Genomic DNA, 23802 nt, shown 5'->3' on the forward strand with positions numbered 1-23802 from the left:
TTAGAAAAAGCACCAAAATATTTAATATACATCTGGCACAAAATTCACAAGAAGTCAGTAATGGACAAACCAATGCTTTGCTTATAAGAAAAGAAAAATCTCAGACTGTACTTAATGCTCTTCTTCCAAAAGGGATACAACAAAAACATTGCACTCAGGATTGCTATCAAGTAAAGACAACCTTCTTTTCAATCCCTACTTGCATTGTGCCTTAGATTGCACATTCCATAAGATGCTGTTTCCATTCTGTTCCAGACATCAATGGTGAAAAAATGTAAGAAAAGTAACTGTAAAACTACAAACCAATTCAGTAGACTGGGATTCAGTAGATGCATTGCCCTGAAATTTTCCCAATTTTCCTCTAGATCAGGTTTCAAATTTGGCTGCATCCCCTTGAAATAAAGATCCTACATGAAACAGAATTTACTCCAGCTGTTTTCAAGCATTACGTTTACACAGCACTTCTGATACTGCTGTCCCAAAGAGGAACCACGGGGCTGCTCTGTGACGTGCAGCACATTCATCATTTCCCAGAGTGAGCAAACTGGCTCATACAGGGTTATCTCCTGGGTAAGTCTGAAAAGGCAAAACACCCCTGGGCACAAAGAACAGCAGATGTGACCCTGCCCACCCATGCTGGTTTACTGAGGAGCCGAGAGGCCCATCAGGGAGCTGTGCTCACCAAAGCCGTAATCCTGTTGCTTCCTACACTGCGGTACTTCTCTGGGAGCAAGCACTACCAACATGCATTCCTTCCACAGAGAGGGACTTGAGGCTGAGCTGGGGCCTCAAGATCCTCAGGAAAGAAACAAGGCTGCACCAACCAGCACTCCCAGGCTGACCCTTCTCCCCACAGCCCATCAAGGCCTTGTGGTTGCTTCATGCCCTCAAGACCAGCCAGTGCAAACCCCAACAGCGCTGGCCCAGGACAGAATCCTGCCAGTCCCATCCACGGCTCCTGGCACTTGAGTTACTCAACAACTTACAGCACGAGGCCCTCCAACCCTCCTGCCAGCCCATCTCTTTTTTAAAGACTATTTCAAACTTACAGATAAGAAAGCAAGTGTATTTTTAAATAACTTTGTTTGGCATGACTTAAAAAGTCACAACTTCCAAATATGGAGCACTAATCTGTAAAGTCCTCGAATGTGTAACACACATGGGAGTAGCAGCCAGCCTTCAGCTCCACTGATCCTCTGTGCAGGTTTGCCACCTCTGGTCACACAATCTTCACTCTCACAGGCCCAGAGAAGAGCAAGAGTCAGCAGTTGCAACTGCATAAAATGGCAACATTCAAGTAAACACACTGCTTCAACAGTAGGCAACCTTTAGTCCAGGTATAATTTACAGGGGGGGAAAAAGAAACACTTCACAGCACAAACACTGGAGATGGACTTTTTTTTCCTGTGTGAGAAATGACACAATATCCAAAAAGGGCTTATCTGAAGAGTGCAATTATGCAAAGATAGAAACTTATTAAAAATTAAACAAAAAACAGTATTACCTACAGAACCTGTTGGATTTTCAAAGACTGAGGACTGCAATAGTAGCAAGGAACCGCTGCAATGTCAGTGATTTAAGGCAAGCTGTTAGGACAAGAACGTACATGCTCTTTTTACCTATTGTCTCACATCCCCCTGGTTCTCTTGAAATACGTGCCTGTCCTGATAGTGCAAGAGGTCACACCCCAAAACCAGTCCTCACACTGGAAGAATCCTGCAGCAGCAGCAACTGCTGCCACATCACACCATGGGGGATTTGCTGTGACAGCCGTGTTGCAGTTTGCTTTGGGGGAGGAAAGGAAGGACACAGAAGTGTTGCTAGAACGCCCCCCAATGCATTAATGAACACAGCTGAGCACCAAAGCCACTCTGGCATCACCAGTTCTCTTGAGAACACTCCAGCTTTACTCAAGCACAAGGGTTTTATCCCAAGCAGGATTCTGACCTCAGGGACAAAAAGGATGCGTGTAGCCTTTGCACTATTGCAGGTCCCATCTTTGCTGGGTGGTTGCAAGTCCAGTCCAACATGGAACAAAACACAGTATTTCTGATTAAAAGAAAAATACACTCATGGCACTGCATCAGGTGGGTTCCTAAAGCTTTTCAAGGGCAAATGAAAAGGCTGATGGCTCCCTCTTGGGGAGCAGCTGCTCCATCTTCAACTCACTATCAGTACAGGCAGCCTGACCAGGGAGGAGGATGTGTGGTGGCAGAAGCCCTGAGCCACAGGCCACGTAGCTCTGCTCGGTCGCTCTATTGCACTCCAAAAGTAGCACCCGAGAGGGACCAACTCTGGTTTGCAGCTTGACCCGGCCCCCTTCCAAAGGGTCCTTTGCATACAGGTTAAACACAGGATACCAAAAACTATGGCAAATAGATAATACTTAACTTGGGTCAATTAAAAAAAATAGATTACTCATCCAGGCATAAAATCCTGGGACCAAAGGATGGTAGCCTTAAACTATTCAAGTCTAAGAACAAGAGGTAGAGATACCTACGTACTTCATGGTGAAGGAGTTACAGCCTTCTTTGTCCTACAATCTCATTAATTTCACTTCAATAAAACCAAATTTTCACACAATAAAACCAAAGGTTCGATCTTCAATAGTCCAGAGAGAAAATGTTAACACTGGTGGGTTTGTTTGCACACAACAAAATTTAAGCAGACACTTTGCTTTAATACTTAGTTGAAAAAAATGTTTTTCTCCATATTGAAGCACTACCCTGAAGAATTTTGAGTTTCAGGTTAAGCATCTTCCTTTTTAATATGAAAGGCTAAATTTACATGCACACACTTTGAGCAGAGTGGGCTCAAGGGAAGAACTGGGTGCCCAATTCACTGAAGACCTTCTAAAAAAAGGATCACACTGCAGAACACAAGGCTGCAAGACCCAGAAACTCACAATGACTATTATTTACCAAAGAATGGGAATGATGTAACCTCAGCCAACAAACTGTATCACAACTGAGGTGGCTATTAACTACATGGTGTTTCTTTAACTTTGTTGGGCTATTTTTGGAAACAAGGCTTATGTTGACAGTGTCACAAAAAGTCTAAGGTCACTGGTCAGTGCATAGGCCTGGGAACCACGGGTGACAGGCTAGTCCTGGATCCACGGGTTCTTCAGGCTCTGATGGACACACAGAGAGCCAAATAAAAGTCACCCAGTAAAGCTGCTGCTGCCCCCCAGCACTGTCCACCAGAGGAGGGGCTGCACCCTCTGCCACCAACCTGAGCCTCTCTGTCCTCAGCAGAGCAGCCTGAACTCACTTCATGCTCTGAACTGTGCTTGGCTGAGAACTGTCCTGGCTCAGAGCTGATCCAGATGTGCCAGGCCAGCCCGGGGGAGCAGCTCTCACAGTCCCCACTGCCACAGCTGCTTCTGGGCCACCTGCCAGACCTGTGGTCCTTTTACTAGGATTGCACAGTACTAAAAAGCTGTAATTCTCCATGTAGAATAGCACCAGCAGCAAATAAACTCACAATTTGGTGTTCAAGTCCAACTCATTGCCTCGGTCATGTTTATGGCCAGCTATGGGCAGGATCTTTCAAATCCTTACTTGAATCAATAGATAGGCTTTGACCTCAGAAATGCACCCACACAAGTAAAAATTAGCACAATTAAGCCTCCAGTTGATCTGGAAGCCAAATCTTAAAGGTGTTGCAAGCTATTATATGGTGTAGGTTGTCAGTGTTTTATTACTAGGGGCTAAAGCTTACAGGAGTTGTATTTCTTTGCATATAAGAGAAGGCAGTAAAATGCCATAGACTGTGGATTCAGACCAGTTTTCCAGTATATTACTCCAACTATCTATATAGTTATCTATAGTTATTTATCCCAAGTTGCAGCAGATTGACTACATGCATAAAGTTTCCTAATGCATAATCTAATTTTTTTTTTTAAAAAAAAATAAACAGTTGCAATGGTTTCAAGGATTTCATCAGCATCATTGCTCACTTACAGTCCTGTGCCCTGCACAATGAAGAATTAAATTATATAAAAATGAAGAGTGAATGTATTTGGCCTGTTCCACAGATATTCACAGTTTAACCATTAAACAAGCATATTTTCAGAGGCTCCAATATTATTAAAGGCTTGTCAGAGACACACACAAACCCTGCTCCCTCACCCCAGCATTACAAAGTCTGGGCAGTCTTGTTTGGGACCACAAAATCATCAGGCAATCCAAGAGAAGGTCTGACAGCCCCGCTCACTGCCAGCACTACTGAACAGCTGAACCTTCAGCTCCTGCTTCAGGACTTTAAAACTGACACAGGTCTGGTTTGCATTCTGTAAATGGTAATTAAATTAGGCTAAAAATAAGTGTTACTTTGCTAGATAGATAATTTGGCAGCTTTTGCAAGTACCCAACCCAGTGGGTGGAGTTGCTCCTGTCTGGCTGGAAGTGGCAGAACAAGAGCAGGGCTGTCCCCCAAACTGAACACGTGGGACCTCAGCCACTGGTGATGGTATGTCCTTCCCCCAACAGGAAACCAGATTTTCCCTTCCTATGTGATCACCTCTGCCTTTAAAAAGAAGCTGTATTACATCAGATACATTAAAATGGCTGAGCCTTATGCACTACAGGTTGATTTCCTCACTGCTGTCCACATTCCATCCACAACATAAACACCTTCCTTAAAGAGCTCTCTCCCTCATCGTTTGCAGCTGCTGCATGCTACAGTGTAAATCAGAAGCTGCCATGAGCTGGTTATGCACTGGCTACCCATTTGAATAGTTACTCTTCACATTCTGGACATTTCTAATTTCCTTTAGGGGATTAAAAAATAAGTGATGAACAAAGCATTTAATAGCTGAATGAATGTAGAGTCTCAAGCTTACAAATACAGTCTTCATTTACTATCAAATCAGTCTCCATTTGGAACTTTTCCTACCAAAGCAGCCTCTGTTGGGGAATTTATTTTAGTCTTTTAAAAATAACAGCATCAGCAAAAGTCTCACCATAAATTCAACAATTCTAGCACGAGTGCTTTGGCCTGCTTTGCTCATAAAATCAGAGTAAGGTTTTGCTGCCAAACACTTTTGTGCCACAGAAAGTTAGAGAAGCAAGGACAAAGCTTTGGGTGTATTTACCCATGAAACAGCAACTTCAGGGCTCTCCTGCAAAGGGACAGATTCAGCTCTGTCTAAAAAAAAAACACATTTGTTTTCCACAGCTTGTCTTCCAGCAAGAGCAGCATGGACCAAATTCTCCTTTTATTAGATGAAAGAGATGCTATCTGTGGCTTGTGGGTTTGTTTTTAAACAGTTTGCATTACCCACATTTCATTAGTGATTTATGACCTCCAAGTCAAGCTATTGCAGGGCTGCACACCAGCAAAGCCAGTCCCAGAATTCAGGCAGATCCTACTCTTCTCTCTCCTAACCACTGTGGGGCACAGCAGACGTGCAAAGCATGACACCCTGGACCTGGTGACAAGCTCAACACTTAAAACCTGTTTCCCTTTAGCTTTAAAACCCTTATATCACAAAAACCATTAGATGCTATGGATGACTGTCCAGGCTTTTTTTTTGTTTTGTTTTGTTTTGCAGCTGAAGTTGGTTTATGATCCTGAAATGCATCTCTGAAAATAAAAGGTGTGTAACAGAAGTATATCAAATTCATTAAGCCAGCACTTGGCTATACAGAAAGCCTTGGCAATCAATCCTTTTACCAAAAGGTGTAAAAAAGTTGACATACTAAAATTAAAAAAGGTAGCATCAATAACCAAAAAAGTTTCAACCAGTGTTAATAAAACTCCCTTTAAGTCACAACAATTTCAACAGGCAAATAGTCCCAATACAGGCATTGTAAAATAATAAATTGACTTCTATCCAAATATTATCAAATCAGTCTAAAAATGACTCATCTACACTGTTGTCATTAAGAACACATTAAGAATTCACTTTGTCATCAGATGCCAATATTGTTGCTCCCAAAAGTGTGGAGTATTAACTGCAATTTAGCAATTAAACATATGCTTTAAAAAATTGGTTTGTCAATATTAATGCAAAAGATAGTTCCTTACATAGAAGTACTGTGCTTGCCAGACAAGTAAGGTAATACTTTAGGTATAAATCAAACAAATTAAAGCAGAATTATACCACAGTTTTCCTTGAAGACTTAGGATTTGTGTGTTGCTTCTGTCAATGTTTAGCAAACTTAAGAAGCAGAACCTTTGGTTCTTTTAGTCAAGTAAAAATATTCTCATGTAACCACAAAAATACAACTTCCAGAGAAAATGGAAGTCCATCAACAAGTCCACTTTCAATAAAACTGAGGTAGTACTGCTCTTTTATTATGTGAATGTGTAAAGAGATTTAGATACAAATCGTCATCTACCACTCAGTTGACTGACAGGTACAGTAATTTTATAAAACAATCCCAACATTTAGTTTGAAAGTCCAAAAAAGGAATGATCTGGACTCATTCACTAGGAGTTAGCTCAAAATGGGAATTAGCCGTATTACAAAAAGCTGTTGCTTATGTTGGTTTTTAGAGCCTTATTACCCAGGATTAATGCATTTATAGTTAACACTGCTGTTCATCTTGGTATAAAACCTTAAAATTATTACAGCCTAAAATTTCAACAATGTAAACAGCACTACACACAGTACAGACCTGCCCTGACAGATGTAGTATGAAAAACTTAATCTGGCACTGTATAATTTAGCAATGTTAATTTAACCTAACTAAAAAGATCTACATTGTGCAAGAAGTATCAGACTTATTTATACTAATCTGAAGTCTTAAAAAAGAAAAAAAAAAGGAAAAAAAAAAAAAAAAAAAGAAAAGCTTAACTTGTAGCCAGGGCCAAATATTTCAGGGCAAGAGTAAAAGGAATAACCAAAATTAAGAAAGTGCCTAAAACATGATACAGCATTTTAGAGCCCTTTCAAAGACAAGGCAGAAAAAGGTGTAAAGTAGAAAAATCTGGAGCCTCGGTAATTTCCAGAAACATCCAGAGTTTACATTTCGTGAAGGGCAACAAGTTGCTTTTGTCACTGCTGCTTCACCACCGCTAAGTCTGTTCATCCACACACAGGCCCTCTGTGTCCGAAGACAGAATACATTTGGTTTCCTCTTCCTTTTTCCTTCGCTCCATTTCCCACTCCACAAAGGTATCAAAGAGACTCGGCCAGGCCTCGTCCTCGCTGTAGTTGCTAAGGTCCGGTCCAATCACCTGAGTAAAATTTAGAAACATGTTCCATGTGTCCCGGGAGATTCCCTTGATTCCTGAGGGGTTCTTGATTAGGAAGTGTAACCACTGGTCCAAAATAGGGGGCTTGTTTTGGGTGAAGACTAATTTCCAAAGGGCAATGGCTATTTCCCGATGTAGCGACCTCTGTCCTTCTTCAGAGTCCAGGCCAAACTGGAAAGTGAAACGATAGAGATCCTTGAATTTATCCTCCTGCTTGGCTTCGTTTAGGAGGCTGGGGAACCTTGCACAAATGCCATCAATGCTGTCTGCGTTTATTGCCTTGCAGCCTTCAAAAAACTCCTTCCTGTCAAGCAAGAGAAGAGAAATGAAAGTGAGCCCTTCCCACCGACCCTGCATGCCAAACACGTCCCGTCTCTGTTCAGCTACATCGAACTGAAGAGGATCATCTGGACAAGACAAGGTATACTCTCGCTCAGCACCAGCAGCACAAAGATTTTGGCAACAAAAGCTACTGCAAAGACAGTTTCAAGGCATTCCTTAAAGCCTTGAGAACCACACACAAGCCCCAGGTCTGCTGGGGCACTGTTAGCATTTGAAGATTCTGCTCTCTGGCTTTTCTGGACATCTCCACATCCTGGAATGCCTTTCACATTAAAAACTGAATCTAATTTACCACAGAAGAAATTCTGAATGTTTGAAACTAACATATTTACCCCAACTTGTTTCAATATTGCCCATGTCTGAATGCCCATGCTCTAGGTGAGCTGTTTGCAAGGGACAGAGCAGTTCAGTTCTGCTTTTGCTATGGTTTTTGGTCACTCTTCCAGCCTGCAAAAGCAAAGGGGAGCCACTGGTGTCAGTCAGCAAGGCACTGATGAAAGCATGGAAAGGAGCACAGCTTCCCAGGGGCTGCAGCACAATGTATGGACACTGCTCCAAGCACCAGCCCTATACCAAGTGGCCAAGTGGGACACCTTGAGCTCCAGTTTCTCTGATGCTTGGGAGCAGGTGTTATAGCCAGCCAGGAGAGCCAGCAGGCTGACACAGGATGGGCTGGAGGGAAGACAAGAGATGGAGCAGCACTCTGGAGAACAGACCATGATGGAAGAAGTCCATCAGCACCTGTACCCTGGAGCATGCCCGTCAACAAATACAACCTCTCACCACTAGATTTGTCCTCTCCAAGGAAATTAAAACCATGTTAATAATACTTATGGTAGTTGTGCACAATCACAGACACTACTTACAATTCCTTTACCATCTTAGCAAATACCTGTGCCGTCAGCCTCCAGTAAATCCACATTTGCATTCCAGAGTAACTCATCCTTTTGACACACACCCACAGCCACAAAGACTCAGAAGATACTGTTCAGTGCACAGCAGAGGCTTGGGTCAAGGCTCTGAACACCAAAGTAATTTTCAAAGTTATAAGCTCAGTAAAAATAGGCAGCATTACTCAAACCAATCTAGATAGACCAAAAAAATAAGAAATTCCTTCTCTTCCTGCAAGTCCTTGTAGGCAGTCTTCACTTGCTCTTACCTGGACATTGCTAATCAAGCTGGGGTAGGCTGCTGCAATTTGGGCTTGCCTGTTGGCTTTGTGGGGGGAGTTTTAGCCATTCCATTGTTTCCTGTAGCATCACACAGGCTGTCAGCCTGCTGACTGAGCCCCTTGTCCAGAAGGGCACACAGCACGTTGAATAGCAATCATTTGTCAGCTAGTATGAAACAGCTACCGGTGTCAAAAGCCACACATTTCCTTCCCTCTCTATGCTTTAACAGGATTACTCTTGGAAAAAGACATTAACTGTAACACTGGTTGGACAGGAACAATTCTTTCATTCTTTCACACACTGTTAACAGAGTTAGTAGCAATTACTAAAGAATCTCACACTACTTTAAAGGAAAAATTAATTTCACTGCCCAACTTCATCACCAAGATAATGCTGGGTACAGTAAATTGCTTTTGGTAAATCAAGAATAAATTAATATCTACAGAATCTCACTATATTGTTCATCACTAGCAGCATAATGGCCAAAACCACATCTTCTGAAATCCAGCGTGAGGGGAAGGGGAAAAGAAGACAATACAAAGCTTACCTTCCGCAGTGGTAGGAATTAATTTGATCAAAATGCAAGTGTTAGAAGAAATAAGTAAGTGAAGCTAATGAGGCTGTCTCTCCAACATACTGCTGACAGGATATACTTTAACATATGAAAATAATTACAAGTTCTACAAGAACTAACCTTGTAAATTTGCACATGGTAGCAGCCTGGAATTTCCAAGCCAAAACTAGTACTTTAAATTCAGTGGGATCAACACAGAGGTCATTGCAAAATCGTTCCATTCCTTCTTCCAGTATGGCATCTTCCCGCTCGTCCTTATACCTCCTGAATAACTCCCCAATCCTTTGAAGAGAAGATTCCTCTGCACTGCAAACAGAGTCTTTCTTTGTATCTCCAGAAAATGTCGGAGGCTGACTGGACTCTACAGCAGCGTCTGTTTTCTTTGTCCCATTCACAAGAATGTCTCCTGAAGCCTTCCCGCAAGCAGAGCCATGGTCATCTTTGTGGACTGCACTTCTCTTGCTGTGGGACTTGCTGCCAGATTCTCTTTCCCCATTTTTGCTGCCAAGCGTAGAAGAAGGGTTCTTGCACTTGGTGACACACTGGCCCATGATGTTCAAGCCCAGCTCCTAGCGTGGTCCCCCTGCCCTTGGACACCCTCGCAGCTGCTCTTCAACACATCTCACCATGCCATTAGCAGCACTCAGCTAACCTGAAAAACAGTTTTATAGTCAAACTGCTGTCTCTCTATAAAGAATATTTGAAGTATTAAATGTGGGATAACATTTGCCATTAAGTAACCGACTCCAGGATATTTAAGCTTTGCATACTGAAAAGGAGCAGTGTACACAAGGCTGGAAAATGCCATAAATTTCAGGCAATTTCAGGTTGTTTTACCTAGAAATCAGTGCAGCTCACTCAGTGGCTACACTATACTAACGGGTCCTAATAAAGGAAATTCCTAAAATTCTTACTGCAGCATAGGTTACAAAGAGGTTGATTCATGTACAGGCTTCATCATGACAGAGTACTCTAACCCAGAAATATCTTAAGGGAAATGGTTTTTAAAAGCATACCCACATATATATAGAATAGACACTGAACAACGCAGGGAAAGGAGGAGAGGGACACTGATGGCACAACCTGGCAGAGACCTAAGCATTGGATCTAGATTGTACCTTCAGCAAATCAGCAAAGGGGTTTCTCAGGGATGAGGGGAGGAAGGGGCTGGGTTTGGGAAGGAGGCTGGTTTTGGGGAGGAGGAAAGAGTGAAAGTTGTGTATTTGTTTTTAAACAGTTTGGAATCTAGGTTTTGTATTTAAAACATACACAGAATGTGTTTACAGAAAGGAGGCAACACTTCTTATGCAAGAGGGTATTCAGAAATTGTTCACTGTTTCAAGTGGGCTCCTCCCTTCAGGTAAGGAGACAGACAGGGGAGGGGGCCTTCTTAATGAAACTTCTTTAGACAGACACACATGCAGATAAGAAGTAGTAATTCCAGTTCAGAGGCTTTTTTTTTTTTAATAAAAACTAAAATGCCAAAATTATTTCATCATACTCTCTTTTTATAAATCACAAAGCCCTGCATATTTGGAAAACATATTCTACCCACAGGAAAGGCTTCTCCAATTTTCACTGTTAGAACCAAGCTAACACTCTGACACTGCCCTATCAGCCACACCAAGGACAGTCTGTTTCTCAGAAATGTCAGCTCCAAGAAAGCAATTGCTTATCATAGTCCTCCTTTACCCACTTGTTTGCATTTCACCTCTGTTGTCAGTTAGGCAAAAGCTTCAGACATAAAAATTGTGTCTGCCTTGACTTTGTGTACAGCTTCCAGTTTAGAATTGGAACAAGCAAGAAGAGAGATAAAAAATTTAAAATTAAGAAATTCAACAGCTCTCATGTCAGTTTTACTGTATTCTTTCTTGGGCAAAGCTTTATTGAGACTGAAGGCCTCTTTTAAGCTGTAAACCAACAGCAGCAATGAGAACAGATGAATTCTCAGATACTAGGATTACAAAAATAAATCTTCTCTCAGCCATTGTAACTGTTTGGACAAAACAGCACGTGTGCAGCTTCATGAGCAAAATATTTTGCCAGTGGAACTACAACAGTCAAGATATGCTGGTTTTGACTACCTGGCTTCCCTTTCTCTCCCCAGTCCTTTTTCTTAAGCACATAACCCACACATGAAACTAGCAAATACCTATTTTTTAAGCAGCCAAAGGAACAAAGGTATTATATATTCTTTCATCACAATGCTTTAAAGATTAACTTTGCACCATCATTTTTATAGGCAAGCAAAGTTTGATTTAATGTATTCAAGAAATTCTCAACAATTTGTATTAGAAAGGATTTATAAAAATATGCTTGTCAATATAAATGATCCATGAGACAATTTCACTGGTCCTTAGTACTTCACAGCTCTGTGAGTTGCAAAGCACAGCCTGGCACTGATTTCTGTGCTGCCAGGTGCCTGAGCAACATCATCCTCTCCAGTGTACACCAGTCATTATTTCATTACACCAAAACAAACAGGATATTAGTAGGCAGTGTAAAAACTGCTTCGTGATTAACTCCCACACACCAGCTTTCCTTCCCCCCCCCCTCAATCTTTAAATTAATCCAAATTCAAATGTTCAATCTACACTAATTCTTGTCCTTCCATCAGTTTCTCAGAGGCAGCTAGCACTAGACTGGACAAATTTTTCTTAAGGGAGAGAAGAATGAAGCTAAAAGAACAGAATAAAAAAATCCTGAGTACAGACCAGTATTAGAGTTTAAAGCAGAGTGTAGGTAGTATAGAAAACTTTCTGCTCAAAGATGTAACAGCAGTTATTAGCTATTGATGATTTGGAACATCTTTTCCCTGTGGAGGAAGCTTAAGAACAGCTGCCTATTGGTGAACAGTACTTTCCTCTAAACTAGTCTAATCACACACATCGTAATTTACATATTAATCCAATTCACTTGAGGAATCCCAATTTGAAGTTTTTTTTTAAAAAAAGGAAGTTTGCAAGACTGACATGCTATGTCCATAATTTTCCTAATAAAAATGACTCATGCTGTCATGCTTCCTAAGCAACAGCTTGTATTAATGATGATAACAATCTAATGTTCAGGTTTCCAAAGTGACATCACCAATGTGATGAAACCGATGGGTTTTAAAGTCATTTGCTGTCACAAAAAGAGTACTATAATACACAGAGGGAAGATCTGCCAGCATTATTAGACACCTGTATGTAAGGAGGTGTCTCTTTTTCTTTTGAAAACCAGCAGTTTTCAAAAACAAGCAAGCCCAGTAGCATCAAGCCTTAGTGAGCAAGTTATCCACCTCCCTCACATCGTACCCCTCTAACAAACACATTTTCTGTACTCCTACTTGCCTTACGAAGAGCTGAATGCTGCTCCTGAACAGCCACTGCCTGGGCACTGCTCCTCCCTGCAGTAACAGAGTTCTTCTTTCCTCCTCTCTGCCAAGGAGCTTTTCAGAGCACAATCCTACTCCTTATGAACAAACACTAGAAGATACTGGTGTACAGTTGCTGCAATTCCTCACTTTTCTTCTACATGAAACTTGATGCCATGTGCCAGATCCTTAGAAGCATTCTACCCCAAAAATAGCAAAACCAGCTTGGAAAAAAAAAAAAAAAAATCCAGACTGCATCCGCTGGCAGCTTGTGCATGTATCTGGTTTTGTAAGAGAGAAGTCTTTTGGCACTCCATCAGTTACCCTTTTGTAAATTGCCTTTGCTGAGCTGGATCCACTTCACTAACTAGTCACCTCCGCTTCCTACGTGACTCAGGTTTCAAGGCATGAAAGGAACAAGAGCCTTGGAAGGAGATAGAAACAAGTGGGAGAAGCCGGCCCTTTTGTTAAGGAAGGCTGGAGAGAGGATCTAATTGCAGCATCAGGAGCTGCAGTGAAGCCAGAGCTCAAGGAGTGGGAGAGAGCACCCTCAGGAAGGTGAACAGAGCTGTGTGTTTGGCTGCAGAGCAAAGCCAGTATCCCAGAGCACAAGGAGCTGCAGAGAGATTTCTCCCAGCTGGATCAAGATCTATGGGTAGAAAGTTCTCGTGTACCCAAAGGTTACGCTGGATTAGTGGCAAAGCATCAATTCCCAAAAGGATCAGTTCCCAAGAGCAAAATTACTAAGAGGCTTGTACAGCATAAAAGCAAGACATAAAAGGCAGCAGTGACCACTACTTTTGCCATTCTACTAAAAAGGATCAAAATTCAGGGCTAAGGTTGGAATGTGCTCAGCGCTGCAGGATGCAGTGCTCCCAAAGAAGTCTATTACTCAGAAAAGTATTGAGCAATGATCTCCAGTACATATGAATCACCAAGATGCCCATGAGGCCATCTTCCTCTTGCAAAGTAGAGATCCACAATGACATTTTCTGCACCTTTCTAGAAAGGAGTCGGCAGCTGGGAACACAGGAAGATGAGTGCTGGTGAATACAACCAGCTAAAGGAAAGTCACCCTCTAAGAACAAAGGATGTGCAGAGCCATATGGCCCCACACATTAAATGAAAACCTAGAGAAGATTACAATGGCCTTGGCTAATGGCTTGATGGGGCTTTTCGATTTGGTGGGGGTTTTGTGCAGGACTTTTTTCAAAGTGCTGTAAGGAATTTGCAGCATTCTTCCTCCATTTTCAAGTGACCAGATCACACATAACCCAAAATTTGAAGGGAACAAAACAAAGTGACTCAGTAGTAACTCTCAATCATACAAGCACACCGTGGCACAATTGAAAACAGCAGCAATGAAATGGGGGCGGGGGGGAACTGGCAGGAAGAGAGAAGATGCAAAGGAGATATTTAAGTAACCCTGTATTTTTCTATAATGACTGATGTTATTGTAGTAATAGAAATTACTGGATATGTCCAGAGACTAACAAGCAAGACAAGCATTATGCTGGTTAATAAAGTGTTGCATCAGAAGGTATTTATAATGAGTTTCAAAACACAGAAAGTATCAAGAGAGTAGAGGAAAAAACTTTCCATACATTCAAGAAGATCTCAAAGACAAATTTAGGAAATCTCATAACAAAAGGGGAGACAGCTCAGCCAGGCATTAAATCCCTTTTCAAGTACCACTTCACCAGCTAAAGCAAAGACAACGTAACTAGAGCTTAACTAAGCCTCAACCCAGCATCAGCTTATCACAAACACTTGAGCATAGTCTAAGAATTTTACAGAATTTCACTACACATTATCTACCTTTTAATGGACATGGGATACATGACTTTAAAAACAGCTGAGAGTAGGGAACAGTATCATGGATACCCTGCCTGCTTCCAACTGAACAGATACACAGAGCTTCCCATTGGGGAGGCAGGAGAGGATCACTGCCACTGCTGAAGCAGAAACAATTGCTGCTCTAACAATTGTGCTGGACAAGTGATCTTGTAAGTAAACATCTAATACTTACATAGTTTCAGCTACACAGGGAATCATTCCAGTAGCTTCACAGCTTCCTTTAAGCTCCCTGGGTTCCACATAGAATGCTGGAAGACAAAAGACCACACAAATCTTTACATTTAGAAGAGGCTATGAAAACCATGCAGGGCACCAAATCATTGAGAAACAACTGTGTATTTAATAAAACCCTTTAGAGCCAAACTCCATTTGTTCAAAGAGTCATTTTATAAAAAACTACTTCACTTTTTTGACTTACAGAGTAGCATTAACACCATTAACTCTGCATTGTCATATAAACCTAAGAACAGGTACTGAAAACAACAGACAAATTCAAATGTTTGTTAGGAGTAAATACACACTTCCGGATACTTTCATGGCTTTCAGCATGGGAGAGTTAATTCCTCATTTCATGCACTCAAAGCAAAGCAGAGGACATGCTATCACTGTCACTGCATGTTAGCTGAGCACTGTTTAATCTGTGAATGCCAGACAGCTGCTACCTAGCAAAGCATAATTTGGGTCTGGAGAGTAATTCTCTTTTTTCATTCTCTAGCACATTCTTTTCCATGTTTGTTTTCCCATGTTCAGTCAAGCTGGCTCAACTTTGCTTCTCTTAAATTCACAGCTCTGCTGTATGACTAGGAACCTCTGAAGAGAAGAAGACAGATGAAGGTATGTCTGGTTTGTATAGCAAGAGCTGCAACTGCATCCCCTAGTCAACACACCTCTGTATCTGATCTAGTAGAAAAACACAACAAACAAGAAATCTCTGGCAAGGCTCCCCTGCTCTACCATACTAACAGAAACACTAAAACATCTCGTTTTTACAGCTCTTAGTGCATCTAGGAAGCAGACAGGTGATCAAAAGCTGCCTTGCTGCATACTTACCTTTTACATGAGATTTACTTCTTAGGAAACAAGCAGGAGCATTAGCTTGTTCACAGCTTCCTTCAGCAGAAAGAGGGGGGTGAATGTAGAGAGACAACCATGAAATAAGGTCTTGTTACACATGCCAATCTTCACATGAGTTCGCCCCAAACCTGAATCCTATATGTGGATTAGGAAAATTTGTCTGACACATAAAACCTAGTTCAGACCAAAGCTGTAGATAGAGCTTAAAAGCCCCAAACATTTCAAAATGCCTGGAAACTCTGGAGTGATACTTTCACTCATATACAGACACAGAGCAAAAATATACACTGAATCATTTTTAGGCATTCACTGTTGAGATGGAGACCAAAAAGTCTACTTCACACTGGGTTTATATACTCTGCTCCCAAACCTCATCTTCCACACAACTAACCACCCTTTTTCCCTCCTCCATGGCTTCACAGCTCTTTTAGCAGACACTCCAGTGGGTGCACAGCCACCAGGCAGCTTAACGTGCAGGGAAGCAGACAAGTGTATGACTCCCTCACAGTGGAAGTACTAGCTTGAATTTCTTCCTATCTGACCATAGCATCCCATGAATTTCAAGAATTTAAGACAAAGTAACATCTGGCTCATCTATGTTAATTTGTCTTGGCCTCCTGAATCTAAATAATTCCTTTTATAAATCACCAGGGAAGAACACAGGGTGCTGGTGCAGCCTCATTTCCCAGGAACCTGTTAAAACATCTTACAGTTCACATTTTGAAAAATCATTGTCATGGCAACTTTTTGCAATAATCTACTTTTCAAACATATTTGTATTTCTTTTGAAAAGATCTATGATCCCATGATCCACTGAATCTACATTTCCAGTTGGCTTACTGCATGTACTGGAAGCAAACACTTACTTCAAGTTCAAAAGAAGCTGAATCTGATGGAAATCAGCCCTACCCAGCAAAAGCCAAACTTTTTCAGGTTGTTTGAAGTAATTTCCATGTTGGCTGACCTATACACACATGCACACTGACTGGAGCCAGAAATTTGAACATGTTAGAACCTACAGCTACAATTCTTCCCTTTCCTTTATATTTCTGTTCTTCCAAGTTGTCCATTTAACCTTTTTAAAAATTTTAATGTAGTAGCATGTGCAACCTTTGACAACACAATTACAGGATATGGAACAAAAAGTTAGTATGAGTTAGCAGTTAACAGATCAAGCTCTTCAAGGCTCTGTTTAAAGGCTGTCATAGCACAGCAATGCACTGACTTAATCCTAATTCATGTACAGTGAGTGCAGCAGGGGTGGAGAGAAGCATTAGAACGTTGGTGGCAGAGGTTTTGGTTCAGTCCCTGGGCCAGAGTCACAAGGTGTAGCTGCAGGTTGTGGTCACCAACACCCCTTGCCCTGTGCTGCTGTTACAGGACAGTAACTCAGACAACACCCTGCACTGCTCATTAGCAACCCCTCAGCAACCCAAGGGGAAATAACTAACTAAATAAATAGCATGGACCCTTGGGATGATGGAGGCCTTTGTTTTGCTCACCTGCCTGTTTTTGTACCTGTGTCTTAGCCCCTGGGACTTTGCCCTCCCAAGCACTGGGCAGGAGGATCACTGCAGGCCCTCCATACCTGCAGCAGCTTTCCCAGAGGTAAGGGCAGGCAAGAGGTAAGATACCCTGTGGGGAATCAGTGAAGGATCGATGGTCTTGTTTCCCTCTTCAGCAGGCAGAAATTGAGAGGATCAGCTCTACACCTGGAAGCTTTCACTGTGCACTTCAGAGTTCTACACTACAGCACCAAGCAATTGGTGCACAAATGTTACAGCATAAACCAAACCTCAGTCAAAGCCAGCGTGTTATGGAAACTCCTTATTTCAAGTCTGAACCTGCAATGAAACTTTCTCAGCAGAAGCCCTCTGAGTGCAGCACAATGGCACATTATGGGCTCTCAGGAGCCCAGATCACACCTCACCACATCCCCAACCAAGCTCTGTGCTAGCACCTGTCTGTCACGCTGATCTGCTCCACACCACTGCTGTACAAATACGTTTATGCAAAGTTACTCAAGAGGAAGTCTAAAAGCAGGAAAGTCATGCAGCAATTAGTTAAAATGAATTATTAGTTTGTGAGGCTTCCTGCAGTTGGAGAACCTTTCAATGAATTACAGACTGTAATGGTTTTGTGGGCAGACACATGAGAAATTTACCAATCTGTTCCAAACCAAGATAAAAAAACTATTTCTGATTACCTTTGAGCTTTGGAAACAAAACAGCTTTAGAAATGTGATCAAACTGGGTAATATTTGTCTCTGCAGAACATGCCTGCATAGAGTAGAAGCTAGTTATACAGACACCTGAAAAGGCACCATGCAGAGCTCTGGCTGCCGCTTGGTAGAAGGCTACATGGCAGTCTAGGGGAAAACCAAGCCAGGCAACAGCTACGTTGGAAGCCTGAATACTTTCTCAAATGAGAAGTGGACTTCTCTGACAAAGGTCACTGGGAAGGATTTACTTTGGGAGGGAAGGCCAGGTACAAAAATTTAAAAAAAAAAAATCAAGAATAAATTCACCATATTTACAGTCCATAATGCTGGGCCAGGTCTCAGGGCCAAGAATCAGAACTATCACCAAATCTCTTCCTAGAAGAACACTCCCCACCAATCACCAGGATGCAGGCAAAAGTCTCTTTACAACACCTGAGCCTTGACCTAGTGTGCTGTCACACCAAGTGCAAACCTTACTCATCAAAGGAGATTTGTCCATTCAAGACTGGGCAGAAGAAACCTGCTTTCTGCACTCTTGAAGAGCACCCGACTCTGCATGCACTCACAGAGCCTGACACCACATTTCATGTTCAAAGTTCAACAAGTAGTCTCAAGAAAAAGTGGAACAGATGTTTCAGATCTGTAGGTCACTGTGTGCAGTTAATTGTGTAAGGCTAGCTTAAGGAAAAATGAGTAATAATGTGAAAAATGATTGGCAGAGGAAGACTAAAGCACCTTACTAGTTTTTCTTATGGAAGATACATTCCTTAAGTAGCTTTTTCAGCAGGTACAAATGCATAATCCTTGAATTCCTCCCTTCCCTTTACATTCTCTAACCACGCAATACCTTACTTAGTGATTACTTCTCATTGTTTTTCCATTTGGCCCCATTAAAAAGTTTTCAATTGTTTCCTATTATGTGCTTCATCTTACTTATATTAGGTGGGTGGAATGATTTGTTAGGATTATTGTATTTTCAAAGAACAAACCCAAGTCCGGTTAGCTAAACAGAATATAATTTTAGAAGGGTGCCTTCAGGTGCTTTTGTAATGTAAATAAATTAATGAACTAATTCATGCAGCAGCAGTACTTGTTTTGAGAAGTCTATTTAAGCTATGAGCAAGACAATAGGCAGAGGGGAAATCAAGACAGCCAAACAACAGGGCTGCTCAAGATCATGCCATCAGTTTTTAGTAAAGCTGAAACCAGAACCCAAATCAGATTCCATCCAATTCCCTACCTCATACATACACAGATATGAACAAACTCATTCATTTTGCTGTACATAATTCAACCACCTTCAAAAAACAAAGGTTCAGTCACTGAGGAATTTATCTCCATACATTTAAAAACTACCAATATTCCTCTTCTCCCTCAAGATCCTTGTCAAAGGCCATACAAGGTCCAGCACGTACAAAAAAGCAAATAATCTTCTAATGAGAGTTTGTTTTATTTCCTTCTTCATGTGCAAAGGGTTGTAAAAGAATAATCCTTCAGTATTTTTCCAAGGTACACTGTAACTTTTGCACAGTGTGACAGACTTTCAACACCTCAGTATGTATTATGAATAATTAAAGCAGCTCATGCCAGGGGAAGAGCTACCCTGTGCTGACACAACCAGTTCACATCTCTACAGCGAAACTGCAGATTATGGGACCAAAAGAAATCATAGCCCCTGGGTACCTGCATTCCACTGAAAGCATCTGAAAGTAGCTGTGCTGCAAATATTTACCTTACCCTGGCTCAATCCATCCTGCAAATTAACCTATGGAAAATTGCAATTCTCTGCAGCCAAACCAGAATAACTTTGAAAAACCACCTCGGTCTACAATCTACTTGGCAACGGAAAGAAAAACATTTACTTTTAAACTGAGCTAAGTGTGTACAGATTTTCTTCTACACCGAGTTCAGCTATCAGACTTCACCTTGGAAGTGCCTGAGGTGCCTTCAACAATTACATTCAGCAGAATATAATTCAGGTATATATCAAGTGACTCCTGTAATAATAAGATATGCTTTAAACTAATTGTGGTAAGTGAATAACGCCATATTTCTTACTGTTGTCAGCAATAAAGAAAAGACAGAAGTCAAACAAAAAAAAATAAGTCCTTCCAGCAGCTCTGGCTAACAGTCTCCCTTCTCCAGCAGAAAGCAGTTGTAAGAACAGTGACCCACACAGCACCTAACACTGAAGGGACAAGTTTAAAGACAAGAGCCAGATGACCTCACAAGATCCCTGTTGGCAGCAGATGCTCATAAAGAGTTTACAGAAGGCTCACTGGCCATCTCCATGAGTGTAACACAGTTTACAGGCTGCCAGCCAAAACAATCATTCATTGCACACAGTTGTGTAGGACCCTCAGTACCAGCTGACCACATAAATACCAGAATCATATCTAAGTTATGTACACCAAATTGTTCTAAGTGAAAGCACTGACATATGAAAGTGCCTTAAGAGTATATGCTTGGATTTTTAAACTGACTGCAGTTTCTAAAGCAGAAAATACACGCAGCCACCTGCAGAAGCCCTGATTCTCTCCCCTGATTTGCAACTTCCCTATTTCAGTGAACAACACTGAAATACAACATTTCCCAGTGTACAAAGGATACTGCAGTATTTTGATGCTAACTGTATCAGTAGCTTCAAAAGAGCTCCTTTGAATACTTGAATTTGGTCATCAGTTGTAAAAGACTCTCACCTCTCCCTGAGGAATCTGCTGGCAGCTTCAACCAATGCACTTTTTTTTTTTTTTTCCATAAATTTTCACATAATCTTGATTTCTCTTGACATCCTGTGCCCCACAAGACACCAGGTGTGTAGGTATCTATCCTGTGCTTCATGAGACATAATCACTAACTCCAAGCACAGGTAACTGCTAGAAGCTGGAATACATCAGACCTTGGGCACTCCAGGCCACCCATTTATATGCTGATCCAGAATACTTGATGCTTTCTGTACAGACTCGTTGGCAATGAAAATATTGAACAGTCAGCAAATTACCAAAACCAAGAGCTAGGACATTTGTGTTTGTGAGTCTATTACTAAGCTACACATGCCTCCCATAATCATAGGTCCTAAGATGATTTTCTCCCTTCTTTTCCATTTTAAAACAAAAGAGTAAGACTGACTGCATCACAAGTTCCAAAGTTGCAGGAGGAAAAGCATCACACCAAAAAAATTCAAAGAAAGAACTAAGAGCTGTCACTTTCTGCTACTACATGGATGCAAAAATAAGACTGGTATATTTTAGGAGTACATAATCCTTTTGGTTCAAAAAAACCCACTTATGTTCACTAAACAGGAAAAGTGAGACAACAAACAACTATGACTGTCTCTGGCAGTCTGACTTTGTGGGAATAACAAACTGTGACAGGAGGTCAGGAACAGCATTCTCACATTTTGCAAAGTAAGTTTTGTCTTTCACAAAACAGATGCTGTAGACAGAACAGCATTTATAACCATTCTTTCTGAGACACCAGAAGATTATACTAGCTTACTCTCCTTACTGGAATCCTGTCTCACCACCTATGCTTTTCTTGGTTTCTCTACAGTTTTCCTACTTCTGTAAAACAGTTCTTTAATACTTACATCTAAGTAGTCCCCTAACTGTCATTCTTCTACCAGCAAAACATTGTAATTAATAACCTTTAACTAAAATCCAGATTTTCTTCTTCCTTTAATATGCAGATCATCAGACTGGAGAGCTGCCCCCCATGACACATGAATAAAATGGGGACATAAATGGGTCAATTCTCAGATTGTATTTTAGGCAAGAGGCTTTGGTTCCCTATTTGCTTTGTTATGGTCAGCACTGAGATCAGAATGTAAAAGCATCACCACATTATCACACCAAAGCCACATGTGACAAGAAGAACCTCCTCATGTGACCACAAAGAACACTGGCATTTGTGCAGGAGAAATCAGAGCTCCCTTTGGTTTGCCAACCCCCCAGCTGCCTTGGGCTCTCCCGTTTGCTCACCCACATCTCATCACCAAGAGCCAAGTAGATCCACAAACCATCCACAGGGAAGGGGGAAGCCAAGGTGCCAGTGAGCAATGGGAGCACGTCTGCAAGTCTTGGATTTCCTGATCACTCCCTGGGAAGGTTTCGACCCAGATCTGTAATTACCTGACTCAAGCGAGAGTCAAAAGAAAAGGGGGGAGGAGAAAAATCACTGACTGTTTCAAAAGACACACTCGAGGCGACTTACAGTACAGAAGACACGGAGTAAATCTGCACAGACAGTTTACCTGTGTCACATGTTTACAGGGGGTAAATTGAAGTTGGCACTTTACCAGAAGGCAACATTTGCCTTGAACATTTGCCACGAAATTACCATTGTTTCAAGTCAAGTTACTATGTCATTACTGCTGGGTAACTTAAGAGTCAAGTACACAATTAATCCATGTCACCAATGCACATAGTCTGCAAAACATTACAGCCATTAATCTAGTATTTTTAAAAAGGAGGAAGGGGTAAGAGACAAAAGAACTTATTAGACTTCCAGTAACCAGAAGACAAAGCCTATTAGTCAGAGGCAAATAGAGGAAAGGAAGCCAGCAAGATAAGATGCAGACCCCTAGGGAGAAGCAGCCAAAGAGAAGGAGCCCAGCCAGGGAATTCTGATGAAACTGTTAAGGGGGTTCCCCCTTATCTTTCTGTGACTACCAAGTCCCTCGAGTGTTTACAGATTGTTCTTTCAGCCTTCCAAGAATTCTGGCTACCAATATTCAGCTCCTTCTGTATTTTTGAGGATGAAAGAAAGGACTATTTTTCTAACATCCTATCCTTCTATTTTTATAGTCTTTTCTTACTCAGAGCAGAGTTTTCCTGTTACATTCACGTACAGACCCATGTGCCTAATGGAACAATACTGTTTCTGCAATTTGCAAGTTCTTATAAACTGCCAAAACCCCATCAGGATGTATTTTATAGTGTTCCAAGGCTCTAAATTAAATTTACCAACATTTCCCTGGAACCAATAAAGAAAATCAAGTGCCTCAGTGTGGGACAGATCTGAGCAGTGCTGGGGCACTCTCACTCCTTCAAACATGCAGCCATGCATCTCTGTATCCAAGCCCTCCATGCATTCCTTTCTGCCATGAGGAAATGCAAGTACAGAAGCTGTGTCTGTCCCCTCCTTCCATCCCCCTTCCATCTACTTTATACTCCATTGCCCCTGTGTACACACCCAACACAGAGGATTTCTTCCTGTTCCTTAAGCTGAACCAAAGCAAGCAGCAGAACCAAGACCCTAACTTATCCACTCACAAATTTATCAGAACACATCTTAGAAGTCTGTCAAACTGTCTGGCAGCCCTCCTTGCTCAATATATACTTCTTCAATTAATTTCAATGAGAATCTTCCAAAAGAGTCGTTCTTGGTTTTCTCTCAAAGACACTCCTTGATCTGATTGTCTTTTTTCAACATAGTTCATGCTAAATGGAAGCAAGATGTAATTATTAATGAATTTCCAAGATCAACAAATTATAAGAACTACTGACAAAATCATTGAGAATTTGCTATGAACACAACAACATTCAACTTTAAAATAAAGCAAGAATCTGGGCAGAAAAGGCACTTAACACAGCCTTGAAGATCCTGATTACATGAGCTGATTACAACTCATACTGCAGGCTGTCAGTCTCACAAAGAAAGCAGCCAAGTAGTACCAAAGCTGTAAGTTCCCCTGTTATTAGTTGTATTACTTTTTTTTTTTTAAGAATTACAGTATTCATGCCTACATACAACTTGCTATTAGGAAATAATCAGAGTTTTAGAAATCATTACAAGAGCCAGTTCTTGCAGTAAGTTTGTAAAGTCAGTTGCACTCTGCAAATCTGAACTAATTCAATACAGATCACAAGCTCTCCTTTTTCTGCTGATGTGCAGAAAACCTTTGCTTCAGACTGTGAGCTGCCTGTCATGTAAAAGTGAATGTTTTCCACAGACCACCATGACATACCTGTGTAGAGGAGACTTTGAAGACAGACTACAG

General features: G+C 41.4%; 1 protein-coding gene across 2 annotated transcripts in view; it reads right to left on the bottom strand.

Moving 5' to 3' along the window:
• The window catches only part of DCUN1D3 (defective in cullin neddylation 1 domain containing 3), a 25478-nt gene continuing 1676 nt past the window's right edge, over positions 1 to 23802 (bottom strand). Inside the window, exons 1-4 of one of the 2 annotated variants that reach the window (XM_023936702.2) lie at positions 15557 to 18139; positions 14679 to 14754; positions 9415 to 9946; positions 1 to 7510 (exon numbers count right to left, since the gene is read on the bottom strand). In XM_023936702.2, coding sequence (XP_023792470.1) covers positions 7027 to 7510; positions 9415 to 9845 — 915 coding nt within the window. In that variant the 5' untranslated portion in view covers positions 9846 to 9946; positions 14679 to 14754; positions 15557 to 18139 and the 3' untranslated portion in view covers positions 1 to 7026. Of the gene's footprint in view, positions 7511 to 9414; positions 9947 to 14678; positions 14755 to 15556; positions 18140 to 23802 lie in introns of those variants that run through there. The other variant, XM_086854709.1, reaches the window with a different exon arrangement.

Source organism: Cyanistes caeruleus, chromosome 17 (assembly GCF_971803275.1).
Source record: "Cyanistes caeruleus chromosome 17, bCyaCae1.hap1.1, whole genome shotgun sequence".
In the NCBI taxonomy this organism is placed as follows: domain Eukaryota; kingdom Metazoa; phylum Chordata; class Aves; order Passeriformes; family Paridae; genus Cyanistes; species Cyanistes caeruleus.